The sequence below is a fragment of the Acipenser ruthenus genome, chromosome 34 (genome assembly GCF_902713425.1).
Source record: "Acipenser ruthenus chromosome 34, fAciRut3.2 maternal haplotype, whole genome shotgun sequence".
Taxonomy (NCBI): Eukaryota; Metazoa; Chordata; class Actinopteri; order Acipenseriformes; family Acipenseridae; genus Acipenser; species Acipenser ruthenus.
This window is the reverse complement of record NC_081222.1, coordinates 3,350,891-3,378,315: the sequence shown is the minus strand read 5'-3', so window position 1 is coordinate 3,378,315 and position 27,425 is coordinate 3,350,891. Positions and strand designations below refer to the sequence as shown.

General features: G+C 43.5%; 2 protein-coding genes across 2 annotated transcripts; one reads left to right on the top strand and one right to left on the bottom strand.

Annotated features, from left to right (window-relative positions):
* The first annotated feature begins 914 nt into the window (after positions 1 to 914).
* On the top strand, positions 915 to 11,399 carry LOC117402046 (microtubule-associated protein futsch). Its single transcript, XM_059007071.1, has 4 exons — positions 915 to 1,614; positions 2,162 to 2,252; positions 6,200 to 6,378; positions 7,624 to 11,399. The coding sequence occupies exons 1-4, from the start codon at positions 1,029 to 1,031 to the stop codon at positions 11,010 to 11,012; spliced, it is 4,245 nt and encodes a 1,414-aa protein (XP_058863054.1). The 5' UTR covers positions 915 to 1,028; the 3' UTR covers positions 11,013 to 11,399.
* A 4,827-nt stretch (positions 11,400 to 16,226) lies between these two features.
* Positions 16,227 to 26,604, bottom strand: LOC117402015 (UPF0575 protein C19orf67 homolog). The gene is made up of 7 exons (XM_034002807.3): positions 26,534 to 26,604; positions 23,711 to 24,083; positions 20,161 to 20,305; positions 19,402 to 19,502; positions 18,222 to 18,410; positions 17,653 to 17,751; positions 16,227 to 16,547 (listed from the first exon to the last, which is right to left on the bottom strand). The coding sequence occupies exons 1-7, from the start codon at positions 26,571 to 26,573 to the stop codon at positions 16,385 to 16,387; spliced, it is 1,110 nt and encodes a 369-aa protein (XP_033858698.3). The 5' UTR covers positions 26,574 to 26,604; the 3' UTR covers positions 16,227 to 16,384.
* Positions 26,605 to 27,425: the final 821 nt, after the last annotated feature.

The window sequence follows — 27,425 nt, the reverse complement described above, 5'->3', positions numbered from 1 at the left end:
TACTGGACCCTGACGCACCTGATAAAACGAGGGAGTGGTTGTACAGTGTTTGTATTTGTTTTTCTGTGGGTCTCTCGCTATATCACGGCCCTCGAAATATTTCAGATTTATATTGGACTCAGACACCCGCGATATATCGAGTGGGTGGTGTACCACTTATTTTATTTCCCTATGTAATTACTGTTTCGTTTTAACTTTTGTATTTGAGGGGTAGGTAATAGAAGCTTAGTCTGGTGGGATTGCATTGCTCTTGGGTCGTCCAGTGTTGGTTAACTCCACGTCCGTAGTGCAGTGTGTGTTCTGTACTGCGCTATACCCATCAGCCATTCATAACGATACAATGCCGTGATACCTATCACCTTATAGGCGACGGGCTACATGTGTGATGCATAATGAGATCGAATCATTTCATGATGATCTGTTAAGACACGTTTAAGAAATGGGAAGAATATGTATTCATCTCAACTATAAAACACACTTTATTCTAATTCAATAATCCTTTTACAATGAGCAGTGTTGGTGTCTTGCATTACAATAGATACCTCTTGAGATACAGTATCATCATGTAAAGAAATCACAGTAGAATAATGCATGGTAGAACGACAGTTTCCTTTTATCCTTGCTTCCCAGTTATCCCTTCAATGCTGGGAATGGGAGAACGAGCTGTGCAGAGGATGTTCAACCCCTCGATTTTTCTGTCCCTTGTTTGCGCTCTGTCCCCCTGGGGCAGTGTCTAATCTGGTGTTCATTAAGAATGACCGTGTGTGTAAGTTGCTTAAACATGTGATTACTTGCTGTTTGTTAACAAACTGCTTTGCAGTCCCTTAGCTTATTGAATGAGTTCACAACTAGAAATTGAAAAGGTATAAGGAACGGAACCCACATTTCTGTACTTCCTTGCCTAATGCACTTGTATTTCTATTTTAACAGGTTGTTTTAGCAGTTGGAAAAAAAGAGGGACTGGCTCAACTGATCCTACGAGTCAAGATCAAGCACTGCAATAGACTAAGCAAGGAAGCGCCAGGGAGATGAAATCGGATGGGGTTGCCACAGCGACAATGGAACCTGAAGCTGGTATTGGGGTGGAGCCTGTGAATGAGGCAGCACCCCCAGGGGAGGAGCAACAGCAGCAGCCTCCTCCACAGCCAGAGAACAAGCCAGCCACTGAGGAAACTACTCCCCCTGCTGAGGAGGAGGTGAACGACAAGGTCCCTGTTGCCCAAGTCAAACCCAAGACCAAAGGTGCTCCAGTCAAGGGGAAACCTGGCGCAGCAGCTGGGAAGCCTTCTGGGACCACAGGAACGTCTTCCAAGACCAATACAGCCCAGCAACGGACCAGTAACGGAGATCGGAAAACGGTTTCCAATGGAGTGGCCAAAAAAACGGTGGCGGCAGCAGTCGAAAAGAAAACCACTGCATCTGTTGCTCCAGCAAAGAGACCTGTTGGCACGGCAACATCCAAAGTGGCTGAGAGGAAGCCAGCCACAGCCAGGCCAGCCACTGCACCCGCCTCTTCCTGTGCCGCGGCCAATGGGGTGAAGCAGCCTCCGGTGAAGAAGATGGCGGCTTCAACTGGGACAACCGCCACAGCGAAAGTTCGGCCCAGTACTGCAGGTGCGTGTACGCTCACAGGAGTGTGTGTGTGTGTGTGTGTGCCCTGCAGCTCTCCATTTCTGAGCCTTTGCATGTAGCAGCAGACTGTTTTAAAGAATGTATTGGGTTAGGTAGTCTAGTCAGGGAACACTGCCTCTCTTGTTCTGGGAAAACCATGCATGTTACATTAACAAATCATTTGTGGTTGAAATGATTAGAGCCGAGGACAGGGAGGGAAGGGAAGTTGTGGGGTTTAAAGCTGAGAGGTTGATGTATGATGCTTAATTTTAACTACCTTTTTTTATTTTATTATTACTTTATTCGCCTCGTGCAGAGGACCTCAGAAGTTTGTGTGTTTTCATTCCTTAATACAGATTGAATTGATGGCACAGAAGCGCAGTAGTAGATTGTAATGGCTTCAGTTCTACAAATATCTCCTATGAAGTATTTCCAGCTGTCGTGGGCACAACTCTGAGTACCACTGAACCAGCCGGTCGTAACTTCAGTCCACATGGGTGTCGCCTTCAGTATTTGCATGTTATTTACGGTGTATTTGTTTCTCTGATAGGTTCTAAACCCGGTACGACAGTGCAGCCTTCAAGAGCAACATCAACGGCAGCAGCTAAAACCGAGAAGGCGGCAGCTCCCAAGACAGCCAGGTAAGTTGCTGGAAATAACACTCGGATTCCAGAGTGGGGAAAGTTGATAGGAAACTGGATCCCTGTGTCCGCCATGTTGGCTCTCCACATGTAGCATTCGACATAACATGTCCTTGGCGTTGGAGCCGCAATGGAGTGTCGTTGCCTTAACCCCACTTGTCAGCAACTGCAAGCCCATGTCACAATCGATGGGTAAACCCCACGAAGTTGACAAAGGAATGGAAGGTCGCGAGTGGCTAGAGGTGGCGTGGATGTTGAATTTGTTGATGTCAAAGCGTGATGTGAAAATTGTGACTTTCAATAGTGTTGGCTGCTGTTCTGTATGCCAGTGAAGCTAGCGGAGTGACACTCGTGTGTTGAACTTGTGAGCTGAAGTTCGCTTGAAAACCTGCAGGTCATTGACGCACTTCAGCCTCTTGTGTGGCACTTTAGTTGCTTTCAAAGTTTCACGTGGCATGAAGTTCTCGAATGTAAATTATAAACTCAGAGCTTCACTGAACTGAGTTTTGGCTGCTCTGGAGGTGAAATAAAGCACGGTATGCTTTTAAAAGAATCCAAGTCTATAACATTCCTTGTATCTTACAAATTAACAGTGTGGTGTACAAAAAAAAAATACATTCCACTGAGCTCCACCTTGATTAGTCATTTTTAATGTGTTGCAGCTGGTACAGACAATTGCACGATGATTTATTACTTACGAACAAGTAAAAAGCATAAAATGAGATTCTTATTTAAAGCCTTTCAGAAAGCCATAACTGGCCTTTACAGTCAGCTTTGATCAAGAAGATTGCACAGAAGGCCAAGCTGTGGAGTTTTGTGGTCGACAGACCGCAATGAAGGATAGCAGAACACCCATGCAGGACAGCTTTCAAAGGGGTTTACTGTTGAATAAGTTATGAGAGAATCGGAGTCTGGTTAATTGAACATCACATCCCCGGGCTATTGGGTGAATCTCAGGAACACGTCTGGCCAGCAGGGACTTGAAACCCCATCATAAGAAGCCCTACAATAGAGAGTGGCGTGACTTTAAATTACTATGATGAATGTACAAGCATACAAAATGCTAACGCACATGCATATTGTAGATGTTAAATGCTTGAGCTAACCTTTTAACATATGCTAATGTTTAAACATTTTAAACTCCAGTTGGCAGCCCTGCTGCCAAGATGATAGTCTGGTCCTGTGCAAAAATCTTAAGTTTAATAGCGTAGTCTCCTAGTATTTCTATCGTGTGTGTGTGTGTGCAGATCTTCTGTAGATACCACTTGTGCATTGCATCAGAGATCTCCTAATCTGGATGCCACATCATTTGTGCAATGTTCAACAGCAAGTTGATCTTGAACTGTGGGGGGGAGGGCTCTCTCCTTTTGAATATGGGTTTCAGGTTTTTCCTGTCCCAAATGAGATCTGCTCGTCTCGCTGTGAGAGGTAGACTAGAAAAAATCAAGCAAAGCGTCTGCACTGATTCTCATCTCTGGCACTTTATAAGAGACATGAAAGCTGTTCATAACCTCCCACCCCCTTTCCACTCAAGATGGCATGAAACATTAATGAAGACATTTCCAAGCTAATATCCTGCCTCGTAAACCAATCCCGGGCTGCTGTGCGCTCGGAGACCAGCTGGAGCTGCTTGATGGATCCTCTTAGGATGTGGAGTAGTTGGTGTCTCTGTGCACGTGGGAGCGGATGTGCAGGTCTACAGCACACAAGAGGAATGCAATCTTGCTCTTGGGGGCTATATTCTAGTAAAGGGCCAGCAAGCCACAAGGTGAGCTGGATTGTAATGCGCTGTTCTGGCCAGCGCTTTTGTCCTGGATTGTAATCAGCTCAGGCTGTGCTTGATCAATAGAACTGTTTCCTCGAGAGAAATCAATGAATCGGTTGGTCTCGGCTTGTGGCATTTTATTTGTATTGCACAATGTGGGTAACACCTGGAATCGGGCGACCGCTAGGGGGAATGAGTCTTGTTTGGCTGGAAAGTGGTCTGGTTTAGTGTGTGTGTATTTGTATTTATTTTTAAAGGGTGCAAAGTGAAATCTTCTTCTGCTTGACTTGGTTTTTTATAGTTCTTTTACAAAGGTCAGTTCCGCTTAAGAAATTGAGTAATTTTGCCTAAAAAAAAATTGAACCGATTTTTACTTCTGCCTTTTTTTCAGGCAGTGGCTTCCTCCAACCACTGCCTAAAATAGGCATGTGCGGGATGTTTTTTTTGATGGAATGGCTTCCTAGAAAAAAAACTGATACCCTACAATATCGGATTCACCTAATTTTGCTTAATAGTGCATTCAAAAAATGTTTTCTGGAAAATCTCTGAAAAATGATAGGGTGAGGAAAAGCCACAAACATTTGTTTTCTTTTCTTCATGTTTTTGGTTGGGGACAGGAAATAAGTAGAGGTTCACTATAGCAAATGAAATTGTGGGTTTTCCAATTTTTCGAGGGCAACTGATCAGTAAGACTGGAGAGGCGCTGTTATAAAAATTAGATTAGGTTTCTATATCCGCATCACTCATGTTTATTATAACCTGTTGCCATTCTTTTTATACAGTACTTGTAAATATGAATCGTATGACTAATCTATATAACCGCCTGTCTTCCCTGGCACTATAAAGCAATGTCTGGCACTGGGCATGTCAGGATTCAATATTGAAAAAAGCAAGACCCTGCAGTGACCTGAGGCAGAACTGCAAATCAGCTGAGGTCATGGATTTGATTTATTATACACGAGTGTTTGTACTTCAGAATTCAAGGGGATTATAGGCGCCTAGTAAACTGAACACTGCTCTTTGCAATGCCCCAGATACACTGGCCAAGACTGGGAACATTTTAAAGCAGATTTCCTATTGACTCACTTGAATCTTTTTTTATATACTGCATCTTGTGTTCGGCACTTATATTTTTATACATGGGGCGGGATTATCAGTAAGGGATTACATTTCTAGTTGATTTGTTTCAACCAAATGTAGTGCTCCTGGAAAGTGCCCCTCATTCATCCAGCTTGTCTTGACGTTCATGATAAAGGTCAGAAGCCAGGGGAAGAGAAGGGAGTTGATGTTGTGAATAGCATAATTACACATCTGCCCTGCGGTGATTTCTATTAATCCTCTGCTGCGCTGCATGCCGGACGAGACCTTGGATCATGCCGTCATGTGAAATATATAACACTGGTGTGCTTTTTTGCATAATCCCTTTGATGAACCTGCTGGAGGTAATGCATGCAAATAGATGCACTGTGTTGTTCACCTTGCTTGAATTATTCAAACCAGGAGTGTGGAAGTCTCCCTCTTTCTGAAATAAAGAAGAATGTCTTGCAGTTGATGGCGTTGGGATTTGTCCCAATTGTTTAGCAGGCTCTTGTTTTTACCAGCGATCGAAGCCTGGAGCTGCGGTTCTGTGCCTAATTAAGCCACGTGCCTAATTAAGGAAAATGTTAATTGGCTATTGAATATGTAGGAACTTCTATATCGCCACTTATTATTTTTACAGTATACAACTTGAATGGTAGAGCGTATAAAATGCTAAATTCTAAAGATGTTCAATTGTCAGCTCATTTCGTGGTTCTTGTATTGGGGGTACCCAAAGTTTAACCAGGGGGTCCCCGGGAAATTCTGGAGTCTTCTCGTTTTGTAAAACATCCACACATTTAAGGTATAGAAATGTTGTGAAAATTGGGTTTGGCAGTGCAGTCTGGTGATTGTGGTCCAGAGACAGGTCTTGTGATGCTTCCAGGCAAAATAAAACACAAAACATCTACTTGAATTGAGTTTATTACATGAGAAGGGTGTGAGGCCGGTTTTAAATCTTTTCCTCTGTTTTCCTATTCAAGAAGTTAAAGAACCTCTGGGCTAGATTATTGCATTAGTCAGGTTCCCACTGGATCTATTTAGTGCTAATCTGACTCATGTTAAATGTGCAACACTGATTCTCCTTGTGTTTTGTTCTTTTCAGACTTGCTGCTTCCTCCCGCCCAGCAACCAGTGCTGCACCCAGACCCGCCCCAGCCAGGGCTGGAGTTTCAGCGCCATCTAGTGCCAAACCTGCTGCATCGCAGCCTAGCAAGACAACCACTCAACCGAGCAGGACAACCGCCCTGCCCAGCAAGACCGGCTCGGCTCCTGCCAAAAAAGGTAGGCGGGAGGTGGGAAGGACTTTAAAGGGGGCTGGGTGAGAAGCAAGAGTGTTCTTTAAAGGGAGTTCCCAACTTTTTTTGTTTTTACGATTTCGAAAAGGTCTCCCAAGTGCCCTTTGATTTTCTTGTTGACTAAACTTGAAGAAATGAATCTGTTTCCATGCAAGTGATTTTGGTTATGATTTCATATTGCAATGCATATAAATGTTCAGCAGCGTTCTAGCCTGTGAAACACAAGACACCCAGATTTTGTGTTTTTTTTTGTTTGGCACATTTTTAACTGGCCACATTTAAACCTACCTGTTTTTAATGTTCTGTTTTAACTATATTGTTATGATGACTTTCTCTAATTGTTAACCGTAATAGTTGTCAATGTTACTGTTCTGCAAATATACAGGTAGTGAACAAAAAAATGGAAACCCCAATGTAAAGTCACTTAATAGGGCGTTGGGCCACTATGGTATCCCGCTCTGTGGAGTTCTCGGCGGACTGTTTTTGATTAAACTGGCTGCTCGCGCCCCAGGTTGAAATTTGCAGTCAATTGATCTGCAGTTGCTCGCCTGTTTTGCCTTGCACATCGAATCAATGCACGGATATCACGATCCTGGAGTATGCGCTTCTGCCCACTGTTGCCCTTTGCTGATGATGTCTTTCCCTCGGAGTTCCATGCCGACATCACCTTAGACACCGTTGCTCGTGGAACATCAGCAAGTTGAGCTGTCTTGGTCACTGAAGCTCCTGCCAAACGCGCCCCAACAATCACCCCTCTTTCAAAGTCACTGAGGTCTCCTCTTGCAGCCATGCTAGCCATAATTATAGGCAACTAGGCCTGTCCAGCATTTTATACATGACCCTAAGCATGCTGGGATGTTGTTTGCTTAATTAACGCATGAGCCACACCTGTGTGGAAGCCCTTGCTTTCAATATACTTGGTGTCCCTCTTTTACCCAGGTGTTTCCATTTTTTGTTCACTACCTCCAGATGCTTTTTATTACGCCTCAATATAAAATAAGAAAATGAAGTCTAAAATGTACCAGTTTCGTGGTGTTTTGCTCCCCACAGTAATGATAAAGCTCAGTTTTCTATGTGTTGAGCTTCATAGCCGGCGTGATATTTCACTGCTCTGAAAATAGGACGCAGCAGATGAAATGTAATTGAGGTGGTTTTATAGCCTAGATTGTTTTACTATTCTTATGCAATGAATATCTTTCCATGAAGCTAATTCCCTCCTTGACTGTTCCAGATGTCACAACCGCCTCCAAGAGGCCTACGACCACGGCTGCCCCAGCAAAGGCTGCCCCGGCAAAGACGGCTGCAGTGAAGCCCATCAGAACCGAGCCAGCAAAGGTGACCCCTGCTGCTGCTGCTGCCGTGAACAAGAACGCGGACCCCAAACGCTTGCCCTCAACTCCCAAGGCGACTGAGAAAGTAAAATTGAAACTGGATTCGAAAACCCAGTCCTCTCCGTTAAAGAGCGCCGGGAGTCCTCGCAATCCTACCAAAGCCGGGCTGATAAAAACCGCCTCCCCCAGCCCTAAGAAATCCATTGGGAGCAGCGCTCCAGTGCCGGTTAGGAGGCTGGGGACTAAGCCCACGCAGTCAGTTCAGCCAATCGTGACTAGCGTGGAATCTAAGAAAGGGTCCAAGGCGACGCCTGCTTCTGCTGCGGTTGCTGAGAAAACTATTGCTGTTGCAGCTGTTCCGCCAACTGAGCCAACAAAGCTGCTCCCCCTAGACCTGAATGAGGAGGTGGTTGTTCCACAGAGCGCTGTCGAAAGCTACACTACCCCGATAGAGGATGCTACTGTGCCGTCTGTGCAAGCTGTTCTCCCTTCCCCCGGGGCCGCAGCCAAAGAGGTGGTTGTTGGCGAGGGAGCTGCTTCAGAAATGCATTATGATGTGCCTGCAGTAGAGCTCGAGAACACAAATGACATTCCGCCCGTCGCTGGAGAGAAAGGAAATGCAGCTACTCTTCTTTCTCTAAGCGAGCCGGTTGTCCCCGAGCCTCGTGTGGAGGAGACAGCTGTTGCATGTTGTGAAAGCCAGGAGAAGGCTTTAGCTGATGAACCAGTGGTGGAATCCATGTTGCCAGAAGAACCAAAAGAAGTCCAAGTGATGCCTGAACAACGTTGGGAACACCAAGAAGAATTTAAGTTGGAGACTCCATTGTGTGAATCAGCATTACTGGAGAAGACTGAGCAACCAGAACCGGAGGAGGAGGAGGAGGAGGAGGAGGAGGAGATGCCTCCTTCAGGGGGTGCAGAAAGAAAAGAGGCAGTCGTGCCAACTGATGACGACAACATGGGAGCACAAAAAGACAAGAGCGAGATTGAAAAAGCAGATGCAGAAATTAACGAAGATGACGAGATTCGGTCGGAAGAAGATTTTAGTCACTCTTCGGTGTCGGAGATGGGGGAGTCCCAGGCCACCGAAGAGAGGTCCAAGACAGTGGCAGAGCAAACGGAGTACATGGAAAGGAGTGAACCCTCCGGGATAGACATGCACCAAGGGCTGACTTCCGAAATGGACTCGGAAGACGTTAGCCAGCCCTGCATGTCCGAACTGAGCGCACCACAGTCGGACGCTGGACTTTTAGAAGGAATGGAAAGCATGGATGATTTGAGGGAGGTTGGCCGTGGTGGTTCCCCTGATATTGGAGCGGCGCCTGATGTTCAACAAGACTACTTCCTGCAAGAAAGAGGCGCGCCGCATCCTGTTAATGCTTTGGATTTGGAAGACCGGGAATATGATATGGATGTCGGATCGGAAAAAGTTGACCCTGAAAGCGCAGAGAATGTGGAACACGAGGACGATGAAGATGTCGAGATGGTGAGCGAGGTCGTTACAGAGAGTGGGCTGGAAAGTTATGGAAATCCTGATGAAGATGACCTGGTGGAAGAGATGTCACGTGACGTGGACCTTAAGACCCCTGATAACTTGAACTTCTTGAGTGCTGCTCCTGCGGTGGTTTTTGAAGTGCCAGAGCACGCTGCCCGAGCGGTCCAGCCTCCAGCAGAACCTAAAGTACCGGAAAACCATTTGTCTGAGAACAATCCCTTTGTTTCTTTCACTCCTGAAGCCGACGCAAGTCCTGTGCAAGAAGAGCCCGCTGGATTTCAACTAAATTCTGCTGAAAATATAATGGACCCATACAGTGCGGACTTGCAAGAGGATACTACATTCAGTGCCACTAATATGGAAGGTGAGCCACAGAGTGTGGAAACTGTATTCTCAGAAAAAGGTGCAAGTGATTCAGCTTGCATGGGAGTTGAGCTCAACTCTTCAAGTCCAGATGAACTGCCTACGCCTGTATGTGAGACCCCAACGGAACAAGAACTGCTATACTCCATGGCAGCCAAGCCTCAGTCTTTGCCAGTTGAGTCCCTGGCGGAGCTGTGCAAACAAGCAGAACTTCACAATCCGCCCAAGACCGAGAAAGAGGCCACACCTGGCAGCCCCCAAGAAGAGGCTGACAAACTGCCCTTCGAGAGCCTTGCCTCTCCCCCTGAGAGGGAGCCAGAGAAAGGACCGTCAAAATCAAGCACTCTGAGTGGCCCAGAACTGGCCGCCCAAAGCAGCAGCGAGACCAGCACTCCAGAGGAGCTGAAGGATTACGACAGCAGTTCTGGGGTCGAATCTAAATCGGAAGAGAAGCTTGGAGGAATTCAGCTTCATCACCAGATTATCAGCCCGCTCGAGGACCTCCCGATAGACCAGGATTTGGGGATACACCTAGAAAAGGGGGATGAGGAGACAGAGACCCTCCCCGCTGATGACATTTTGGGTGATCCCCCAACAGAGTCTGTTGCATCTTCTGAAGATGTGACCGAAGAGGACCACTCCGACACCGAAGGGGAGATGCTGATTAATGACCCAGGAGTGGTTGGATTCATTGGGATAGACAACGTGGCTTTCGAGGAGAAAGGGAAGAAGTTGATGGAGGAGGAAGCTGCTGTGGATCCCGACTGCAAACTCCCGGCCGGGCTCCAGTCCGTAGATGAATACGAGGAGCAACATATGATGTCCACCGATGCCGGCGGGCCAGACACCCCGCATTCGACCAATTCCGTGGCTTCGTACGCCTTTGACTGCACTTCCAATGCCCACTCCATGACAGAAAGCTGCAGCAAGAGCCCCGGTATCTTCTCTCTGGAGAACGAAGATCAACTCCTGGAGGAAAGCAAGGACCCCACCATGATGAAGGAACTGAATCTCCAGCAGGTTGAGGAGCAGACACAGGGGGCTGTTCCAACAGCGCCTGACTCCAAAGGAATGGACTCTTACCAGAACAACAAAGACCGCAACGTGGATCTCCTGCCCTTGGAGGACACATCTCCCTGCGAGACTGTCCCGCAACTACCAAAGTCCGGGAACAAGGGAGACTGCGAGTATATGTTTTGTGTGAAGCCAGCGTTTCCGAATGTGCTCGGAAACCTGGATACAGACTGTTCCTCTGCAAACACCGGCATGCCAAACATGATCAGTGACTTGCCTAGTGAGGAATCCGACCGTGATTCCCCTGACCATGCACTTAACTCTCCGGCAGCTTCGCCAAGTGATGGGGACCATGCTCCACCCTACTACTCCGCTATTTGTGAAACCACTGATAGCATGCTTACAGGTAACGTATAGTAATGCATTCGGGGAATCGCCCTTTAGACTTGACCCAGTGCCACCCTTTATAAAAGCTTAAAATCTTGTATGTGCAATAGCTGCTAGAACCTACCCTTGAAGAATAACACTACAATACACTTAATCATTTAGCCCCTATGGATTGGAAGACGTTTTCCTGTGAAGCCCTTAATAGAACTATTAAAGGACTCTCACCTTTTTGTATATTCCTTCTGTTTTTAACCTGAGACTTTTCCCTTTATAATTTGTTTTTGTATGTGCGTCATTGGAATGTGTTACACCTCTTTCAAACTTAAGGGATTTGTACTCTTCATTTCCTGTTTTGTTTGTTTATTTGGGGGGTGGAATTTCAATATAGCTTTAAATAAAAGTAGATATTTAATATGACACTCTTTTTGGTAGTTTTTATTTTAAAGCGTTTAACTTTTCGAAGGTTAAGATTTGCACAGCATTGTAGAACGACACTAGCTTGCCTCCATAAGGTACAAATTATGTAACCTGTGAAAGTGACCTATTTTAGTAACACCATATTTGACACCACCACCAGGATTACATTGCCGTCATTTTGTTTGTGTCTCATTGATTCCAAACTCAAACCCTCTCCCAAGATTTCCTCCCCTACTCTATGTCTGGGAAGCAGCACCACATTGTCTTGTAGACTGTCCTTGGTGAACTGGCACACTGTAGGGAGTAAGGAACACCTTGAGAATGGGATGATGGCACCAGTGTCATGCATGACCACCTATGAGTTCCGGCTTCCCTACACTGAAAATCTTGGGTACTGCAGCTGGTTCCTCCGTTTTAGAAGCACTAAACACACAGCAGCATTTAAACATCATGGAGAGAATCAACATATTTGATTTTGAGAAGGTCCTGTTTTGACAAGTCCAAGGTTGCAGAATTATTGACATAAAAAAACCAAGGCGTCTGCAACATTAGTGCTACTGTCTTCAATCCTTTTCTAGTCTAGGTGTCAGTGACATGGTTGGATCAAGATTGTGGACTGGAATGGATGTTCATAAGTGAGCGCCCCCCATCACACATTTATTAAATTGCATGAGTCTTGGGTCCATCAGGAGTGGGCAATTCTGGTCCTTCCCATCCAGGTCATTTTATCAACTGTGTTAAATGTCTAAATCATTTAACCATCTATCCAGCCCCTACACTTGTTCTACTTGGTGTAAAATGATCCTCTAGGACCGGTGTTGCCCACCACTGTCAACACACACCACCCAACTCTCTTTAAAGATTTACTTGGTCAATTTCATGGTCCAGGGTAAAAACAAATACATGTCCTTACACCTTTTCAATCCAGTACAATAGATATTACTGCCACAAACTTTGTGTGGTGATTTTTGAAACACAAAGACCTGCAAACAGAACTTTAAGGTATATATATTCTCAAGAGGCTTCTGCACATAAGTAAATACGGTGTCTCAGAGGTATATATACTATTCAGCTCCAGAGGAATGCTGCTGGGAATGCAGCATTGGGGAGTAATCTTTCATTTCGACCACAAAGAAATGTATTACGAAGGTAATCGTTTTTAAATGTCACAGAGACACGTGACGCAATTATACAACGCAACCTTTTTTGGGGGTTTTGGTTTAAAGTTGGGTAGAACTGCTTTTTATAAAGACGTTTTTGTTATTTCATTACTATTGTGTCTTCTGCCTGTTGCGTAAATGCTGGCATCTCATACAGGACCATTGGTCACTAAGCGGATACTTTCCACTGTTCCAGAAGATTTCAAATGTCATTCTAGAATGCCACCCTTTGTGTGTTTTGCCCCTTTTGAACATTCAGCCAAGTGACTTCATCTACCTGCTTTTTAGACTGTCTTGAACTAGAAAGGGTGATGTGCAGTCTACAAGGAGTGAGGCCAAAATATTAGCCATGTTGCCATAGCAGATCCAGAAGACGAAAGCACTCAACCTTTTTTATTTATATTTAAATACGTAATTTGGGTATTTGATTATTTCCCATATTAATGGGATCAACACTTTTTCTTTTTGCCTCGCTTCTAACACTGAACCCTTTCTATAGACTTATTTGATGTTTCATTTTTGCCTTGTCCTGTGTGTGTGTGTGTGTGTGTGTGTGTGTGTGTGTGTTCTTATTTAACTGTCTGTGTTGTGGTCCATTCCGCCTAGTAAAGTCCACCTTCTGTTGCGGGTTCAGTCATAGACCCTAGCAGTAGCTGTAGTAGCAGTCTTAGCAATGTCCACCCTTTTCATCGCTCGTGTGTAAAGAAAAAATAAGACAGTCAGGCGCCCTTTAACGATCCAAAGTGATGTCGACTGTTTCGCAGGAGACCCGAACGGGAAGATGCAGATGTCCGCCGCCCCTAGTCCTCCGAAACCCCCTGCCTTACCACGACCTCCGCCCCCGACACAGATGATCATCTCCCCAGGACAGCACTCCCCCTCTTCAGTCCTCAGCACCATTTACGAAGCCATGGAAACCACCGAAGACGAAGAGGAGGAGCTAGATGAGGACGATGTGTTTGAAAAGGAGCTGGGAGAGCTCGGAGGAGACTGTGAATCTGAGAGAAACGGTGACAAGGATGAACATCCGCTCCAGACCAGGAAGCGGCTTCTCCTTCTCGGCTGCGGCAAAGCAGACATGGTCGAGCAGCTCATCAACCAGACCCTGCTGATCTCTGGAGAGAGAACCCAGCTCCTGCCCCACAAAGGGGGCACCATCAGCGAGGTAGAGATCGGCCAGTGGACGCAGCTGATTTCCCCAATGGACGACTCGCGGGCCAGCATCACCTCTGTGACCAGTTACTCTCCTGAAGACATGACATCTCCACACGGGGATTGGACTGTGGTAGAGTTGGAGACCCATCACTGACATCCAACCTGGATAATCCAGTTTAACTCTCCTTAAGCAATGATTCAAGGTCTTCCAAAAAAGATGGTGGTGCAGGAATGGACGGATGGCTCTTGTTGCCTTGCAATACTTTAAATGTCTGTGTTAGGAGCTTAGACAAACGAAGGGTCTTTTTATTTTATCCCCCCCCCCCTTCATAAACCATGCACCGTAGGAGCTCACCCAGGACAAGCTAAATGGAATCAAAGTATACAAAGCTCAATTCAAACCTGTTCGTTAATGTGTGAGTGGTGTGTGTTTTTTTTTGTTTTTTTTTCATATGCAACGTGTTTACAAATCGTCTTGTAAATGTCAAACTACTCCGCTATGGGCGTCTTACTTCCAGTCGATGGTAGAGGTTTAAGACGGGCTCCTAGATTTCCAACACTCAAAATTGTGTGTTGCCTGGTGTAAAAACCAGGAAAGATACTATGTCTTATAAGATGGTGGCCACTGCCTTGCGCATTGATTTGTGTTGGTTTTAAAAGCACACAGGTAAGATTTTATTTGTTTTTTTTTCTATAAAGTGACTGTGAGAAATATGGAGAACGCCAGGTCTTGCACACTGTAGCTTCTGTTAGTCTCTTTGTTCTCAGATCAGCCATGACTCTCCTGGATCTAATTGAAGTCAGGTGGACTCTCAAGAGGTCTGGAATGGATACACTGAATTCTACTCAGGTTCTGAATTGTTTCAGTTTTTAATACGAGGTTGAAAAAAGCAGCTTTGATTTACTAGATGACCAGATTCATGCGTTTGGGAGGGTTGACACTAAACTTAAGGTACCCAAATCCTTCCCATACGCCCAGCGCAAACTGCGTTGAACTCTGATGTCTAGATGGTACTTTTTTAGGTTAACAAGTATGCAGTATCTTGTGTCTTCCGGATTTTAAAATGCTGGATTTGTAAAGAAGTTTTCAAATGTTAAGGAGGGGTGGGGTTAAGATAGCTTGACTGTACTCCCGAAGGCAGTTTCTCAGATTAGAAATTAACTTTGTATAGGGCCTGCCCTGTAGACTGTAGGTCATTCATTTTGCTGCAGTTTTTGTTTTTAACTGGTTCTATTTGATTGTGGTTCTGCATTTCATACTGCTATAGTTTCCACATTTTAAAACAGATGAGCTCATTTCCTTTGTGTCGTTTATTTGTGGAAGCGGTGGTTGGATTTTGTTTCTTGGCATTACTCCGGTGATGGAAGGTAAAGGCAAGGAAGACTGCTAAGCAGTCCTTGGAGATGTGTTCTGTACTCTCACTACATTAACCAGGGCTAGGCAAAATAGATGTGTGTTCTGCAGATGTTTTGGATGTCCTTCTGACTTGCTATCACAGTCTCTGTGGGGAAGCAAGTCATTTTCAACTCTTTGTATGCAGGGAACTGTTGTATTGTGAGTGGTTTTATACATTTGTCGTTTCACTTTTAATGTGACTGCCTTTTTTGAGTTGAAAATGTGAGTTTTGAAAATGTGAATTTATTTATACTTTAGACATTAATGTGCACTAGTGGTGGGTATTTAGTGGGACTGTGTTCTACAGCTGAGATTAAATGTAGATTGTATGGTACCTCATTAAAAAATATATATTTACATTTTAAAACATAATGCATCTTTGTATTAGATTTTAAATCCTAGCCATATTAACACAGTAAGCTGTTAGTTTTAAGGTCTAGGATTGAAAAGGCAGCTTGATAATGGAAAAACAATATGAAGATTTGATATGAAGTTTTTGTGGCAGTTTTGTAGCATTTTAATTTATGTATTTTTTTGTGTGCGTGTGAATAAAATATTTCTTAATGTGAGGATTTTTCTTGTTTTTTAATATACAAACCTATATGCCTGACTGATATATTGCAATAAATAAAATTCTCAATTCTACTCCCAACAAAATATGATCTCCTTGCAACACAAACTCTCCCCTGGGATGTTAAATTATACTGAAACTAAAACACAAAAATATTTCAACAGCACACAAAAAACTGAACAGTCGTTTTTAATTTTGCCACAAATATACCTTACAGTCCCTCTGAGGAACATGAGTGCGTAGAATAACTATTGCAAACAATTCACGTGCAAGAGGTTTCAGGTAGGAATGTAATATCACAAGAAGCCCCTGGATCAGTCATTTAAACTCCTAAACAATCTTTCTGTACAGTGTTTTCAATGGACTAGTAATCAAAAAAAGAATAGGCACTTTTGTGCAGCAGGATATACTGCATTGACAATTTGCAATGTATTTTTACAACACTATGTAAGAGCAACAGGAGTAACCAATTTAGGAGGCGGGGGCTTTAAGAAGAATAAAAAGTACAACTGCTTTTTAATTTATTTTATTTTTTTCTACTGTGTATTGAAACAACTACTTAAACAAATCTAACTGCTGACAAATCAACATTGGTAAGAAATATATACACGCAGCGGTTCCAAGCACCTCTTTGGACGAATCTCAGTGCAAAAAACCCAGCTGTGGGGTGGGGTGTGGTTTGCAGGAAGGCTGGCAGGGGCATTCAGTGCATCGTGCTGCCCCTGTCACCGGGGGATAAAGTCGGCTGCTCCCTCTGGTTCAGCAGGACTTCCAGAAAGAGGTCAGTGGCCTGGATCTGAGAGGGCTCTTCAAACCCAATGATCAGCAGCTGCTTGTAGTCTCCGCGGGACTGAATGCACGTGATCCTGAGGAAGGAGGCAGAAGCAGGCTTTCAATTATTACAGTGTTTTGGACCATGAAACATGCGTTATTAATAAGGACGGTTGTAATGCAAGACCAAGTTCCACCACAGAGCACGTGTTGGGCGGGCAATTCCTTTAATTCTGGAAGGTTTTTGAGTAACTCCTCATGTAGTCGGCTCCTCTTTTGGGTCACCTCTGATATTTAAACAGTAGCTTTGCAATGGTGAATAATAAACTGGTGCTGCTGGGGGGGGGGCAAACACGGGTTTGAACATGCTTTCATTTTGAACTGTAGTGCTTCCTCGTTGATCCCATAACACTCATTCGGGTCATTCCTAGCTAGGCCATGTTGATAGCAAGAGTCCAGTATTGTACTGTGTATATGTCCTGTACTCGTTCACTGCTTTCAACACATTTTTCATGACAAATGGTGAAATAAGGGTGCAATTTTACTGTGTAATACTGCTATATTAAATAGAAGAATCTCACTCAAATATTACCTGTTAAAGGAGAGAACCCCTCTTCTGTACAGTAGAATGGGTGCTATTTATTTCAGACCTCGTTTATGCATTGCTCATCTGTCATATATAAATTCTGCTATCTGAACAAATACACAATTTTTGCAACCAAATGCATTCCAAGCAGTGTGTGTTTGGGTATTCAAGTATTTGTCCCCGCACTGTAACTATCGTCATGTTTGAAGCTCTGTTTACATACCCTTGGTGCTGTTTTCACTGCTCCCTTATTGTGCAGTTGATTTTTTTTTTTTTTTTTAATCAAATTGAAAACTTTTAAAACTTTCATTTTTAAAAGTGCAATACTAAAAAGCAGGTCTTTCCTCAATGTAGGTCCCCCTTAACTCTTTAAGGTACAAGAGACTTAAGTGTCCCGCAAATAAAAACAATGCCAACTTAATTCATTTTGCAATGAGGTGCACGAAACAGGGTTGGATCCGGTCATCCAAATTGTCAGTTTCCTCCTCGTGATACTTAAGTCGCTCTCAAATGGACTTTAAGAAGAAACCATTTGAACAACCGCTCAATTTCTTGTGTACCTGAAGGGGTTACAACCACAAACCCTCCCCACCCCCCCAAACCTGAAATCTTACCAGGAGAACAGGTCGTCATCCCCTGGCTTGGGGTCGGTTTGGATCCACTGACCGATTGACCACACACCCAGGGCCTTGGACTCGCAGCACAGGAAGTAACTGCCATTGCAAATGAGAGAGAAGACTGGGTAATACGTCTTTGTAAGAAATCCAAATGTATAGAAATACTGAAAGAAGCTTAAAATGGGGGTGCAAAGCTTCTTTTAGTGCTACTTTCTTTACAGGCGCTATCATATAATAATAAAGGTATGTATCATTTGTAACATGACACAAGACCAAAAGCAGAACAGAGCTTGTATGGTTCTTGAATGAAGGATAAGTGTTGTCTTATAGGTGCTATGAATACATACCCTCCCTCTCTGTTTCTTTTAACAAAACAGTCCCTCGTTATTTGATCTTATTATGCATCATACATGTATCGCGATGCGTGCCATATCGCAACCTGCATATCGTGATACGTATCGTGACATTACAGTATCGTTTATACTTGACAAACTCGATACATCTTTCTCGATGACGTTGAGTGTGAAAGTCGACCCTGCTGAACCCCCTCCAGCTCTCGTACTCACTACTCCGTCTCCACAGGGCTCCCATCCCCTGCGTTGGCGCTCTCCAGAACCTCCACGTTCCACCTCATCCTCTTGTACAGGCCGGGGGGCTCCCCGGCCGCGCTGTAGGGCACCGGACGACAGTAGCGGAAGATGGAGATGTGGTACCATAGCCCCAACTGCACCTCCCCGCAGTAGAAATACGAGACACTGCCAGGGAAGAAGGGTACAGCTGCAGTTATTACAACTGTAGGCATGTACCTTACAGCACGGGTTTACTTACACTGAGGGAATACAAAGCCACTTTGTGGCTTGGGACTTGGTTTCAGGACTGCACGGCACAGCAGGGGAGACTTTGGGTTTGATACATCAAAGTTGCCTCAAACTCGGTCTCCTGATCTCCTGGAACCAGGTTTCAAGCCGCTGTTCCTGAAAAAGTGGCTTTGTGTTCTCTTAAACCTTTTAGTCTCAAGGCCCCTATGACATTAAGCACGCTGACAGAGGTCCCCCACCCGAAATCCAGATTTGGATTCCTTTTGTGAGAGAGGGTGTTCGTTTGTACTGGCAGAAGTACTAATGCTTTCATGATGTTCAATGTCGTTTCTATGATGTTTGAGAAACCGCTCCGCATAACCCTACGTGGTCGTGGTACGCTGTCTGCAGATGCAACTTAAATCTGCCTATAAAGGTGAGTGGGAGCGGTCTGGTTTATTTTATTTATGTAGGGGGAAGACAGTATATCAAGAACTTCTACTGTAAAACCATACATTGACAGAAATCCTGCATTTTTATTAATTTTTTTATTGAAAAATATAAAGTGCATCAATATAATTGCCTATTTTGTTCTTACAATCGCCCTCTTTTGTTGTATAATGGTACATAATGTGCTGTTAGTACAGGCATGAGCGGATGTTAATGTTATATTCAGAATAACCCCAAGTGTTCGTATAACATTTCTTTGTCCGGGTCGTTTGGAAGAGAACACTTCTGTATGTGTTCTGGCCCCCCTGAAACCAACCTGTGGCCCCCAGGGGCCCCCTGCTGTACAGGTATATAACTGCAGTTCCATGTGTCAGGTTATCGAACCCTTGTGAGCAGTGTTACCTAGTCCTGTCCTGTTAACTCAGTCACAGGCGGAAGTGTAGCACCGATGGCTTCCATTGGAATTGAATTGGTTAAGGGCGCAGTGGCAGCGGCGTACCTGCAGGGGTCAGTCTCCTCCAGTGAGATGAAGTCGAAGGAGGCGTACATCAACACCAGGTGCTCAAGGCTGCTGGAGAGCTGCTGGGAGAACTGCAGCAGCTGCAGGAGGACAGCGACAGACAGCCTGTTACACAACGCACTGCACCACACCCATACACTTTCAGTGATGCAAGACTCCCCATAGCAGCTTGAGCTCAAAAACACATTCCTGAGCTTAATCTAGACACAGCCTAATTTAAGAGCATGCAGATGTTAAACGTTTAAACATGACATAATACTAAGTGTGCTGGCCAGTTTATCTCGTACAGCAGCCCCTCGCACATAGACACCATTGTGCCGTATACTGTATAGGCCTACTGTACAGATTTAGATTTTTACATAATGTAATGTGTACAGAGAACACATGCATGTTTTTTAGGACAACCTGTCTGTCTCCCAACATGTCCGGTTTAGCGAGGGACTACTGTAGTCAATATTTCTTCAGTCTTTTCCATATACAGTGCTGCACACACATATAGACATGTAGCAGTCTTTTAACAAAATGTGTTTAATCCTGCAGTTTAAACGCAGATGACTGGTTTCACAAGACCCCAATCAGCACTAATCTTGATACTGTGTTATCTCAGGTCAGGTAGCCCAAGATTAGTGCTAATCAGGGTCTGGAAACCAGTCACTAGAAGATTGAACAGAAGCCCCTACCATGCCTCTATTAGGATCCCCTACGGGTACGTGTTTGCTCAGTGGCAGTGTTCCTCACCCGTTTCTTGATGTATTCAGGCAGGGGTCTGCACTCGGGCAGCAAGCTGCGGGCCGTAGACTCCAGGTACCCAAAGTACGGCTGGCACGTCTTCAGGAAGGTGGGCACTGCCCGGGCAAAGTCTTCCTTGTGCATGCGATCTCGGCTGCAGGAAAGGGAAAACAACACAGCAGCAGCTACATGTGAATTATACTTTCAAACCTGATCTGCTGTCTTGTAACTAGTTCTGCAGTATAAAGGGCTTGCTTTGTAAATGGAGCACACTATGTATATATAAATATATATATAGTGATTGTCTGTTTCCCAGTTTAAGTTTGCAAAAAAAATAATGTTTAATTAAAGGTAAATTACTTCTTTTTTACAATAGGAAAACACCCATCAGATCACAAATAATTGCAACTGTGCCAAAATCTGACAGCATACCACTTTCTTACATTACAGGGGTCAAGTTTTGGTACACGTTCCACATTCTAATGATGTACCACTAACACTACACCGGCTCTATAGTCCAGATCACGTCTTCTATCAAAGTGAAAAACAATGTCCACAAACTTGAACTTGAAGCTTATTTATAAACTTCAGGTACATTCAAACAGTATTCCAATTCCAAAAGAAAAGAAGATGGTGACAGACAAGTAGAAAAAGGCATGCGAATAGAATAATCTAGCTAGAAAAAATAAATCAAATTCATTTTTTTTGTATTTTTTTTGCATTTTTTTTGCATTTTTCCTGAGGGATATCAGACAACGTCTGTTAGGTAAACTGTTCCCCCACTGCTACCACTAGTTTAATGAAAATTGATTTGAGTTTGTTTCAAGGACTCGTGACTCAGACTCGAATGATAGTGACTCAGATTATCCTATATATATATATATATGTGCTGAGATGGTCGCTTATAAATTACGAAAACATTTCAAGCAGCTTTTGTTTGAATTGTGCAATATTTGCCCCCACACTAATATTTATCAAAAAAAGAAATGTATAGGTGTTTTGAATGTACTTTTTATAGCATTAGTATGGCAGTTTTCACAGTAAAATAGACAGTTCCAAAGAACCTTAACCTGACCTGTACAGAAATCATTAAGACATTCAATAAAGTCACTTTCAAAGGTCAAACAAAGTTCAACGTCAACAGAAATCAGTAACGGGTATGCCCACCATTGGCATCGATGACGGCCTGACATCTCCTGTCCATGGATCGAATCAGAGCCTGGATAACATGCCGGGGAATGGCAACCCACTCCTGCTCAAGTGCCTGGAAAAGTCCTTGTGACCTCTGTGCCTCGGGGTGACGTCGTCGCACACGTCGATCAAGCTCGTCCCACAAATGCTTAATGGGGTTCAGATCTGGTGATCGAGACGGCCAGGGAAGCACTTGAACTTTGGTCTGAGTGAGGAAAGCTGTGGTGGTCTGGGCTGTGTGCGGTCGTGCATTGTCATGTTGGAAAGTGACGTTACGATGCTTCATGAATGGGATCACGAGCCGTATGATCTCATGACAATAGCGCTGAGCTGCCAGGTTGCCTTGAACGTGAACAAAGTTGGTTCCGCCCCTGCCTCCAAAGCCCGCTCCTTCTCCACCCTTGCTCCGCAGTGGTGGAATGACCTTCCTACAGATGTCAGGACTGCCCAGTCCCTGACCACATTCCGGCGCCTCCTTAAGACTCACCTCTTCAAAGAGCACCTGTAGAACTCCTCTGTTTGTATCCTGGGACACTATCACCCTTCATGTAAATGTGCTTTATTTTGCTCTTATCAGCCCCCTATTTTACTGCATTTAATCCTGTACTTCAGAATACTCATATCATATCCTGATGTAACTATCACTATTACCTGCTGTATTATTGAATTGTGGTTTGTCAAACTTGTACTTTGCTTGAACAAAAGTTATTGTATTTCTTGCTCTTATTGTATTACTTGTATTAACGCTTGAAATGTTTTTGCTTACGATTGTAAGTCGCCCTGGATAAGGGCGTCTGCTAAGAAATAAATAATAATAATAATAATAATTCTGTGATTGCCGCCCACACCATGACACTCCCACCACCAAATCTGTCAACCTGTCGCACACAGCTGGCCCCAAAACGTTCATGACGTCGCTTGTGTACCCGGGCTCTTCCATCTGCATGTCGAAGCAGAAATCTGGATTCATCACTCAACACCACGTTTCTCAATCTTTGTATGGGCCATATTCTGTGATCATGACACCAGTGAAGTCGTTGTCGACGATGTTGCGGTGTAAGAATCACTCCTCTAACTGGCCTTCTTGCTCGGATACCTGCCTCCCGTAGGCGGTTTCTGACAGTCTGGTGGAAATTCTATGCATGCCTGGTACTGCAGATGTTGTAGAGGCTGCAGTGGTGAACCTGTCAGGCGTATAAATCTGTCCTGGGCTGCTGTCGTCACACATGGTCTACCGGATCTTGGGCGGTCAAGTGTTGTTCCACGTTGCTGGTATCAGTGCCAAAGTCGTCCTATAGTGCTCTGGGAAACATTCAGACGCCATGTCATGGCAGACTGAGATTCTGGTTCCCAAATGTCCAATAGCATTATTCCGTTGAGCCTCGGTAAGTCTAGGCATAACTTCAAATGTGTCTACAGTGAGCATCAATAAGACATGCAAGCTGAGAACCCTCCACTTTTATAGCCACATCTCTGCATGTTGCACATGCAGTGAATGCACGAGAAGTCTTAAGCAAATGGTGTTAATTTTGGGAATATTCACGTGTTTTGTCGTTCTGGCGTACGTCATGCGTTTTTGAGCCTGACAATGTGACACTGTCAGCAAAATGTGTTTAAATAATATACAATTCTTTTGAGGGGCTCCCAAGTGGCGCATCCAGTAAAAGCACTCGCTAGAGTGCAGGATGCGCTCTATAGCCTGGACGTCGCCGGTTCGAGTCCAGGCTATTCCACAGCCGACCGTGAATGGGAGCTCCCAGGGGGAGGCGCTCAATTGGCCAAGTGTTGTCCGGGGGGAGGGAGGGTTAGGTCGGCCAGGGTGTCCTCGGCTCACCGCGCACCAGCGACCCCTGTAGTCTGGCCGGGCGCCTGCGGGCTTGCCAGTAAGCTGCCCAGAGCTGCGTTGTCCTCTGAGGCGGCTGCACGGTGAGTCTGCAGAGTGTAAAGAAGCGGGCGGCTGACGGCACACGCTTCGGAGGACAGCGTGTGTTCATCTTCGCCCCTCCCGAGTCAGCGCAGGGGTGGTAGCTGAGCCTAAAAATAATTGGGCAATTCAAATTGCGGAGAAAATAATAAAAACTAATTGGCAACGACTAAATTTAAAAAAAAAAAAGAAAAATACAATTCTTTTGATCAAGTTTTGTTGCAAGAGATTGAAGAAAAAATATCTGCTATGCTATATATAGATCAGCTATTTATATCTGACTTACCCATTTTCTGAAGCCCCTGATATGTAAAGAGTGATAATAATCCTGCACATCGCAGACTTTATGTGATATTGGACTTGGAATACAATAGTGACTGTGTGATATTTGTTAAAATATGCAAATAAAAAGTATTTTAAATGTATGAATAAAAAATAAATGACCTGTAGACGAGATGCGTTTGAAACTCCTCTGCCTTCTTCAGAAGGTACTGGAGCTGCTGCTCTACTGGCTGCAGCTTCTCCTCCATAAGGGTGATGTCATAGTAGGACGGGGCTGTCCGGGGGTCTCCTGCATTCTCCTGAGCGTCCTGGAAGACGTACGGGCCTTGACAGTTTGAAGGGAGCCCAGGCGAACGCAGGAGAATCGTGGTTTCAATCTTTTCTCCGCCACTTTGAGCTAACTCCTGGTTGTCTCCGTGAATGTTGTCTGGACAATACTGGCCCATGGCTATCTCAGTTTCGGAGATCAAAGTCTTGCCGTGCTGGCTCAGTTCTTGACTAGTGGTGGCCGGCACGATAACTGAGATTGAATCTTCTGAGTGAGACATGTTGAGGCGGAAACGTTAAAAAAACACATATTAAACACATGGTTATCAAGATCATAAACAATAGTAAGAGAGTTATTTCCTAAACAGGGGAGAAACGGAATAATAAAAAAGTAGGTAGCAGATATACAGTCAGCCTCGGTTAACTCGACTGGTGGATAACTCGACACCTTCGCTTAATTCGACAGACAGTCTAGGTCCCGAATTTTCTCCATATAAAATATATTCATCCTGCCTCTTTTAATTTGACACCGTGCTTTACTCCTAACGCGACACTTATTACAGGTACCGAAGGGATAAAAACTATTAAAAAGATTAGTGGATAACTCAACACTGTCGTTTCATGTGACTGACCTCTGACTGGAAACGGATCGTTCATTCATTCAAACACAACTACCAAGTGCAGCTGGTCACAGTGTCAGTTCATAATGCGTGAGAAGTGAAAAATTACTTCTCCTTTAATTGGTTTTAAAGCTCAGGTTATTCGGGTTAACAAGCTTGTCAGCAGAACTTTCAAACCATGTCTTTTTGCATGCGAAACAATCGACAATGCTTGATTTCTGTGTGAAACTGTAAGTTGTTTATTATTGTTTTTGTTCACCGAGTTAATTCTGTATGAAGTACATTTGTTAACTTTCACTATTTAAGTCGTCAAATTAGACAGTACAAGCCAATACCTAAAAGTATAGCCAACAGTTTTCTTGGTTGGATTGTTTTTCGTAAAAATAACTCTAGTTATTTTATTAATTCTTATTTCAATCGAACCATACGAGTTTGTACAGTACTGTATACTGTAATTGATTCATTCACTGCAGGTCTTTAAACCGTTTTCATAAGGACATTTAACTAAAAATAAACTTGTAAATACCGTAATACTGTAAAGGTGTGAGTTCTGTTACTTATATGCATGTTAATGCCATGGCTAGTGTGCACCCGTGGTTAACGCGGATAAGTCAACACTAGTGTGTTTTCCATCCAATTATCGAGCAGGTTACTTGGTAAAATTGCTAAAAAAAAAATAGTAGCAACATAAGGACGAAAAAAAGGTTTTCCATCCACTACAAATTCTAGAGAGTCCAAGGGAATTCCCTGTGACATTTCGTGATGTCATAACCTAATTTGCATGTGTTGCTACGTTTTCAGGTTATTCGCAAAAAATATGACTTGAGGAGACTAGTGGCCCCAGATCAGCCAATCAAAAGCCGAGTTTTAAAATGGGAGAAAAAAATTACTGATTATGAAAAGATTAACAAATTCTGACATTATTTCTCAGTTTGTGTTATTATTGCGTACATCCGAAATGATACAAAATAATGCTGACAGTTCTCCCATTTACAAATCGCAGGTGAGGGGAGGGGGGGTGTTTACTGAGTCATTTATTTTAAATTAATATTTTTATCAAAAGGTGACGCATTCTATAAGATTTGCTTGTGTGATTGTCAGGCAAATCAGTACATTTTTGGCAGTGCCACGGTAAAATGAAATAAAAAATACTGATTCATCTGATTGGTTTATATTTGGGGAAACCCCTGATAAGTCCATATATGGATAGTATTCATCACATGATTTGAATTAAAGTATAATATGATTCAGAAGGATTCCCTAAAATAGTCAGGGAGCAGACTACTTGTTCATAGAAAACAAATTCATGATTTCAAAAGTACAGTTTAATAGCATAATACACATTCAAACAACTCACACTGCAGGAAATTAAGTTTCTACCACTTTATCAGTAGTCTAACATAAAATAAAAAGGTCAATTTCTTTCACATTTTATAGATTTAGATAGAGAGAGACTAGATAGATAGATAGATAGATAGATAGACAAGATAGATAGATAGATTGATTTGTGCTAAAACGTTTCTTGCTCTTATGTTCTTAGCTTGTTTTTTTTTTTTTGTTTAGTTTAGTTTTGTTTGTTTTTTGCCATGGTTTTATTAAACAAAATTGCATTTTTTTTAGACCTTTTTTTTAATTGAAATGCATGGGTAGAAACTTTGAACTTAAAACTTAAACAGATCAAGTGCAGAGACATCATCATATTCGTTCAGTACCGCAATTGTAAGAATAATTGTGTTTCTTATTTGCTCCGTGTCTGCCAACTTGTTTTTTTTTTATCACTGGAGCATGCGCATTAAACAATCTGACGTCACTGGAATGCCAAGAAGGGCGTTAGGAGTAAAAATTCAAACCACCTCTAGCGAGGGAGCTTGTCACACGAGTAAAAACTTCTTAAAAGTCGACTTAAACCGTTTTCCATGGCGTTTGTCGCATTTATTTTCTTATTGGCATAACTTTTACCGAGCTTCAAAGGTGGATGGAAAAAGCCAAGGCCTACTATTGTCATCCCCGTGGGGTGTCGCGTTAACCGAGGCTGACTGAGTTGAAATTACACAACAAAGACATTATCTGAAAAAAAAGTACTTCTTCACAATCTTACCAGCCTCGCTGCTTGTCCTTGCCAGATTAAAATCCTGCATTATAAGTTTTAATCGAAGTATTTGGCGTGGATAAAGCCATTCAGAACGCGAGTATACGTTAGAAGCGTTCAAACGACGCTTGCCGTTGGCGTCAACTGTCGCTTCTCGACTCCTAATCCTATTGGTTGATGGATTCAGTTGTTTTTCAGTTAATAGATACACAGGACATTTTTTTTAGTGTGATGCAATATAAATTATAAGATAAGAATAAGGACTAATACTTTTTCAGATTTCAAATCTACGTTCGTTTTTGCTATATGTAATTTGAGAAAACGCCAGCCGCTGTGTCGTTTCCTGCAGTGCACGTGTTTACCTCTGACATACATATTCGGTTTTAATGTCTTTAAACACCGACCAGCGTTTGGCTAACCTTTGAATAGCAGCTGCCTGGCTAGCATTTCTATTCCCAAGATACTTGTCCTGTAATTCACGTTTTCGTCTGTGGCTAAAGCCACTCACACGCCCAATTTGCTCTGAATTAATAATTTAAGCAAATACTGTATAGGCGTTATTTGTTCTTACCGGTAGATGGCGCCAGACTACCAGACGCTGCGTGTGAAAATAAATGACCGTTGCTACAGTACGTGGTATGGTAATCCATTCTAAATAATGGATATCCTTTATTGTGGTATTCATTTAATCAGCAGACTGTAAGAGTGCCTAACATTGCTACCCACAGATCTTTTGCTTTTATTGAACTTTCTTCATGGCAAAGGCGCATCAGTGTAAAGCATGATTTAATGTGACTAAATTAATTAATCACAGTGCCATTGCAAAGCCCCTCCACATTAGATACAGCACAACCATCTGACTTCCATATATATATATATATATATATATATATATATATAT

Bases quoted from the DNA above. Each gene is read 5' to 3' on its own strand.
- LOC117402046 (XM_059007071.1), top strand. From the start codon at position 1,029: ATGAAATCGGATGGGGTTGCCACAGCGACAATGGAACCTGAAGCTGGT. The intron at 1,615-2,161 runs GTGCGTGTACGC...TTTCTCTGATAG, and splicing joins AGTTCGGCCCAGTACTGCAG to GTTCTAAACCCGGTACGACA. The intron at 6,379-7,623 runs GTAGGCGGGAGG...TGACTGTTCCAG, and splicing joins CTCGGCTCCTGCCAAAAAAG to ATGTCACAACCGCCTCCAAG.
- LOC117402015 (XM_034002807.3), bottom strand. From the start codon at position 26,573: ATGCAGGATTTTAATCTGGCAAGGACAAGCAGCGAGGCTG. The intron at 20,306-23,710 runs GTCATTTATTTT...CCTTTCCTGCAG, and splicing joins CAAACGCATCTCGTCTACAG to CCGAGATCGCATGCACAAGG. The intron at 16,548-17,652 runs GTAAGATTTCAG...CTCCTTCCTCAG, and splicing joins GATGACGACCTGTTCTCCTG to GATCACGTGCATTCAGTCCC.